Source organism: Ranitomeya variabilis, chromosome 1 (genome assembly GCF_051348905.1).
Source record: "Ranitomeya variabilis isolate aRanVar5 chromosome 1, aRanVar5.hap1, whole genome shotgun sequence".
Classification (NCBI taxonomy): Eukaryota; Metazoa; Chordata; class Amphibia; order Anura; family Dendrobatidae; genus Ranitomeya; species Ranitomeya variabilis.
The window spans coordinates 47,863,380-47,870,132 of NC_135232.1; the positions used below are offsets into that span (position 1 = coordinate 47,863,380).

The 6,753-nt window shown below is 46.3% G+C and overlaps 1 protein-coding gene across 1 annotated transcript; it reads right to left on the reverse strand.

Moving 5' to 3' along the window:
• Positions 1-3,260: 3,260 nt before the first annotated feature.
• Positions 3,261-6,550, reverse strand: IER3IP1 (immediate early response 3 interacting protein 1). The gene is made up of 3 exons (XM_077283265.1): positions 6,364-6,550; positions 5,866-5,967; positions 3,261-4,248 (listed from the first exon to the last, which is right to left on the reverse strand). The coding sequence occupies exons 1-3, from the start codon at positions 6,452-6,454 to the stop codon at positions 4,193-4,195; spliced, it is 249 nt and encodes an 82-aa protein (XP_077139380.1). The 5' UTR covers positions 6,455-6,550; the 3' UTR covers positions 3,261-4,192.
• Between the last annotated feature and the right edge of the window lie 203 nt (positions 6,551-6,753).

Genomic DNA, 6,753 nt, shown 5'->3' on the forward strand with positions numbered 1-6,753 from the left:
TATATGGAACATCTTTTAGGATCTTCCCAGAATATGGCAGGTCTTTTAGAGTGTTCCCTGTATACCGCGAGTTTTAAATGTCCGCAGTATACGACAGGTGTCATGAGGTGTCCTTGATATACGGCGGGTCCTATAGGGATTTCCCAGTATATGGAAGTCTTGTGGGGTATTTCTAGAATATGGCTGGTTTTGTGGGGTGTTGGCAGAAGATGGTGGGTCTTGTGGGTGCACAGTGATTATTACCTAGGAAAGGTGGTCCGTGGTGGAACAGAGAATGAGTGAAACGGATGACCAAGATTCATTGATACACGTAGGGAGTGAAAGCTAGGCTGCCTGGTCCGATTCCCAGAAAACTAATATTACTGTGGTTCAAATTGTGAAGAAATTTACAACTGGCTATTATAAATGTCAGAACACGCAGAACATCGCAGTTTGCTGTGTGGAGCTGTGTGTTTTCTGGCTGGTCAGGGCGCTCATGCTGATCTATGTACACTCCACATAATCCAACCAATGGGAATGTGATCATCAGAACAGGATCATGAAACAAAGAAGGACGTCGGATCTGATGAATCACTCTTACAGCATGTGGCCAGTGGGGTGCGCGCCACTTAGGCTACGTTCACATTTGCGTTGTTAGGGACGCATGCTATCCGTCGACGATGCGCCCATCTTTAACATGGGGGGCATGGACATGCGCAGGTAAGCGTTGTAATGCGTTTTACGACGCATGCGTCATATTGACGCACAAGACAGGGCGCAGAGGACGCTACTTGTAGCATTTTCCCTGCGCCAAAATTCCTGATCTTTACTATCTTATGACAACGCATGCGTCGCAAAACGCTGCGTTGTGTACATGCGTTGTTGGTTGCGTCACCGATGCTGCGCCCAACAACAAATGTGAACGTAGCCTTACATGGGGAAGGGATGGTATAAGGGTGCGCTATGGGAAGACAAGCTACTGGGAACACAAAACATTGGCATACACGTAAAGCAAAAATGTATGTGCAAGGTTGATACTTCTGGAGAATTTGCACAATTTTACACTGTCGCTTATTGTTCCTTTGAACATGCGTGCAGCAGTGCTAGGTATCAATGCACAAATGTGTTATTATTAAGCCTCTTTTCCAACAAGCATCCTTGTTGTAACGTGAGGTGGTTTCTAAACAGAAATGAATTCTATATCACCATCTTAAATATATATATATATATATATATATATATATATATATATACACTGCTCAAAAAAATTAAGGGAACACTAAAATCCCACATCCTAGATATCACTGAATGAAATATTCCAGTTGTAAATCTTTATTCATTATATAGTGGAATGTGTTGAGAACAATAAAACCTAAAAATGATCTATGTAAATCACAACTAATATACCACTGAGGTCTGGAGTTGGAATGATGCGCAAAATCAAAGTGGAAAATGAAGTTACAGGCTGATCCAACTTCAGTGGAAATGCCTCAAGACAAGGAAAGGATGCTCAGTAGTGTGTGTGGCCTCCACGTGCCTGTATGACCTCCCAACAATGCCTGGGCATGCTCCTGATGAGGCGGCAGATGGTCTCCTGAGGGATCTCCTCCCAGACCTGGACTAAAGCATCCGCCAACTCCTGAACAAGTCTGTGGTGTAATGTGACGTTGGTGGATGGAGCGAAACATGATGTCCCAGATGTGTTCAATCGGATTCAGGTCTGGGGAACGGGCGGGCCAGTCCATAGCTTCAATGCCTTCATTTTGCAGGAACTGCTGACACACTCCAGCAGCATGAGGTCTGGCATTGTCCTGCATTAGGAGGAACCCAGGGCCAACCGCACCAGCATATGGTCTCACAAGGGGTCTGAGGATCTCATCTCGGTACCTAATGGCAATCAGGCTACCTCTGGCGAGCACATGGAGGGCTGTGCGGCCCTCCAAAAAAATGCCACCCCACACCATTACTGACCCACTGCCAAACTGGTCATGCTGAAAGATGTTGCAGGCAGCAGATCGCTCTCCACAGCGTCTCCAGACTCTGTCACGTCTGTCACATGTTCTCAGTGTGAACCTGCTTTCATCTGTGAAGAGCACGGGGCGCCAGTGGCAAATTTCCCAATCCTGGTGTTCTGGGGCAAATACCAAGCGTCATGCACGGTGTTGGGCTGAGAGCACAACCCCCATCTGTGGGCGTCGGGCACTCAGACCATCATGATGGAGTCTGTTTCTAACCGTTTGTGCAGACACATGCACATTTGTGGCCTGCTGGAGGTCATTTTGCAGGGCTCTGGCAGTGCTCCTCCTGTTCCTCCTTGCACAAAGGCGGAGGTAGCGGTTCTGCTACTGGGTTGTTGCCCTCCTACGGCCCCCTCCTCGTGTCCTGGGGTACTAGCCTGACTCCTGGTAGCGCCTCCAGCCTCTGGACACTACGCTGACAGACACAGCAAACCTTGCCACAGCTCGCATTGATGTGCCATCCTGGATGAGCTGCACTACCTGAGCCACTTGTGTGGGTTGTAGAGTCCGTCTCATGCTACCACGAACGTGAAAGCACAACCAACATTCAAAAGTGACCAAAACATCAGCCAGAAAGCATTGGTACTGAGATGTGGTCTGTGGTCCCCACCTGCAGAACCACTCCTTTATTGAGCGTGTCTTGATAATTGCCAATAAGTTCCATCTGTTGTCTATTCCATTTGCACAACAACATATGAAATTATATATATATAAAAAACTTTTGGTCTGTACTGTTATATATATATTTTTTTTTTTTTCCTTGCAATTTTCACAATGGCCACTAGGCCTAATATTGAACTCTATCCACCTGTTCTGTAACGAAGATTTTTCAGCATTTATTATCATCACGGACAAGATTACAATGGCTGATAACACCTCTATATACAGTAGTTAAGGCAGGATCCACCATTCACAATAGGTGATATCACAGCTCACCTCCTCCTCCTGTACAATGACTGATAACACCTCTATATACAGTAGATAACACAGGACCCACCATTCACAATGGTTATGTCCAGATGAGAGCATGCCTAGACAGCTCTCCTTTAGAAGTTAATGAGTCAGTAGCCATTTGTTTCTCCCTATGTCCATGTGGCTGCTGAAATCATCTGGACAGAACAGGAAGTGAGCCTCCTATAAGACCTAATGGCCAATGTGAAAATTGCAAGATTTCTGAATATACCTGTACTTTGTAAAGAAATAGTTATATGGCAAAATAAAACAACAATTCTTAAAAGAAAAAAAAACAAATAACATAAATAACAGATTTAGGTTTCTCTTTCAGTCAGATGTAATGTTCTGTGATGTTCCCAGCTGTAGACCTTTACAGCAGCTCATTTTATTAACCAACCCACATTTTATCAGACAGGGTTTTATGATGCGTTTTTATTTTTCTTCCCCCAAAACCTACATACAAAAAAACGGAAAAAAAAATACAAAAAGACCATGTGCTGCAATAGTGTGGAACATCGCAGTGTACGGAGAGCTCTGCACCCATCATATGACATTCCCCGGCCTCATATGCGCACAATGGTCGCTGCCAGGGACTTTCCTCTGGGACCCTCACAATGCACACAAAGACCAACAGCAGCGACGGAGACTTGGCTTTGGACCAGGGGAGGGTGAGTAAAACAAACTGCAGCTGATCAGTTCACTGTCTATGGGACTGCTGTAATAAGCCAAGCACAGCACATATTGGGAGTCACACTTTAAAGCCATGGTCACACGTTCAATATTTTACATCGGTAATTTTGGCTTACAAATACTGAACGTGTGAACGTGGCCTATGGTACACACTTCATTATTAAATCTCGTGGTGGATACCTGACCGTTACAGGTGTAGATGGCGGCTCATGACCGGCATCCACCATCTGAGTGCAGGTCTGCTGCTGGAGAGCCACAGGCCGCACATCGCTGCCATAGACAGTAAATACTGCCGACACCGGTACAAAGTCCAAAATATAGGAGTGTGGTGCGTGCCGGTCATTCTGGCTGGTGGGCACAAGTCTATCCATAGATCCCGGTGTCTCAGTCTTCAGATTGGGTGGATATTTAGAGTATTTGGAAAAATGCATTCGTTTTCAGAAACTCTCAGCACAGATGGAGCAGCGCTCGAACCGGAGGAGGGGGACATAGTCTGAGGTGGTGGGGTCATCCGTCCGGGTCAGTCTTCACAAAAAGTGACAGGAGAGTCTTCATCCAAATAATAGGAGGAGCACGATCGTTGCTGAATTGACGATTATTAGGGGAACTGCAAGAGAGAAAAAAAACGTAGAAAGTTTTGGTGACGGAGTCTTAAAGGGGCTGTCGGGTGAAAACAACCCATCAGGTATCTGCCCGCTAGGACCTGCACCAATCAACAGAACAAGGAAGTGATTCCTGTTAGAACGCAGCAATGACAATGCCCGCCCGCCACTCGAGCGAGCACGCCCCCGCCCGCCACTCGAGCGAGCACGCCCCCGCCCGCCACTCCAGCGAGCACGCCCCGCCCACCACTCCAGCGAGCCCGGCCGCCACTCCAGCGAGCACGCCCCCGCCCGCCACTCCAGCGAGCACGCCCCCGCCCGCCACTCCAGCGAGCACGCCCCCGCCCGCCACTCCAGCGAGCACGCCCCCGCCCGCCACTCCAGCAAGCACGCCCCCGCCCGCCACTCCTTTCATTTACTATGAGGCTGCCAAGTGTTACACTTGGGTTTTTCCAGACAGCCCTATTGAGAATGAATGAAGTAGCATTGGGACATGCTCACTGCTCCATACTAACTGGAATAAATGTTCCCCTTTCTGCCAAGCAGTCAGACCCCCACAGATCACCTATCCCAACTTCTTTTCACTGGACACCCCCTTTAAGCACACCCACAACACTCTTCTATAGAAGTCATCTTGAGTAGTGTTGAGTGAAATTTTCAAAATTCGGTTCTAATTACGATCGGGGGTGTATATTGTTTTTGCAATATTCACCAAACACAGTGGAAAGCCATTGGAGTCAATGGGGGGTAGAAATGAACAATATGTTCGGAACTGATCATCATACATAAATTTGGCACGAATAGAATACCAATATGGCAAATTCAGATTCGGTGACCGATTCCAAACAGATTCGCTCAACTCTAATCTCGAGCCTTTAGTTCCCTATGGTCTATACGGCTGCTGTAAAGCTCATCTCTAAGTGCTGCTAAAAGCAAATGGCCGTCCCCAATACGGATAAAAGAATAAATAAAATACATAAAATAAATTAAACCTTTAAAAAAAAATCTTATCAGGAGGGGTTCTGTTGAGGTGTCCGCCCATGAGTGAAGGTGAAAGAGCAACAGTATTCAGCAGCACAGAAGTGAACACATAATGGGGCTTATGGCAGCTTTTTTTTTTTTTTAAACCAAAAAAAAGTCGCACATTTTGTCATCAACGTACATCAGTCCCTTCTCACATGAATGATTTTATGAATGCCAGATATTTAATCTTGTGACTTTTTTCACAAAACAAGTTGAAAGAAAAATAAATATAAAAAATATATAAAAATAATAAATATTTTTTTTTTTATTCTACGCAAAACTTATTAACCACGTGGGCGTTTTTGACAAATTTAGAAAAAAAAAAAAAGTAAGTAAAAACAACAAGGCAAAAAAAGAGAGAAAGCAAATGATGAATCGGGGCGCTGTGTCTGGAGGCGGCACATCATAGAGCGGAGCAGATGGATATATAGACTTATTGGATGACAAAAAGTATCAGTAGAACTAATTTCTCCTTGTTTTATGCTTAGGAGTCCAGTGGGCGGGGTCAATCATTGTGTATGCCCGCCTACTGGACTCCTAAGCATAGAAAGAGCAGGGATTTAAGTGTATACAGAATCTTCAGAGATGGTGACGTTTACCTCTCATCACTGTCCGTACGGAGCGCACAAGGTTCATCATCTGGGACTTGACTCCGGGTTCTTCTCCAAAACCTCCGATCCCCTGATCAGCGCCCCAGCCGACTGCGGACACAAGCATGAGAAACCGGAGTCACCACCAGCACAGCCAAAAGTGACAGGTGCAGAAAAGAAAAACCCACCACTGGAGCTTACAATACAATTCCACTAAGTGTCAAACTACAACTCCTGTGATTACCTGCTGGGCGTTATAGTTTCCCACTGCTCTGAGACAAATGCTGGCTCTCCAGCTGTTGTAAACTACAACTCCCACAATTCCTCGCGGCAGCAGATCACTGCTCTAGGTTCAGTTGTGTGCCAGGGCATTCTGGGAGCTGTAGTTTAACAGGTGTCAGTCTCCATACAGTGTACTATGTGGCAGCAGACTGTCAGCCCTCTCCGCACCCTCGCGGTTCTCCTCCTCCTCCTCCCCGTCCAATTCCCGTTACCCGCAGCTCTCACTTTTGCTCAGAAACCGCTCCTCGTGCAGAACGGCCACCGCGTTCACACACAGCAGTGCGGCCTGCAGGAGCGAGTACAGCGTGAACGCCATCTTGTTGGTGGACTCCCTGGGTGTGACGTGGCGGCGACTAGTGGGGAGCGCAGGAATCAGCTGGGACGGATCGAACTGTGGGACAAAATGGATAGCATCGCGAAGGCGCTAAGTCTAGAGCTAGGGGAGGTATAGTGTCATCATTCATAAGGTTTTTTTTATTGTCTTGGTCATTTCCAAAAGTGAATTCACTTATTTCTGTGAGAGTTGCGTTCACTAATTTATTGCAGTGCAGGTGCCACTTTTAATATTTTTTAGCTATGTTTTTAGCGCATTGTCAAGTGATTGATTAGCTTTTT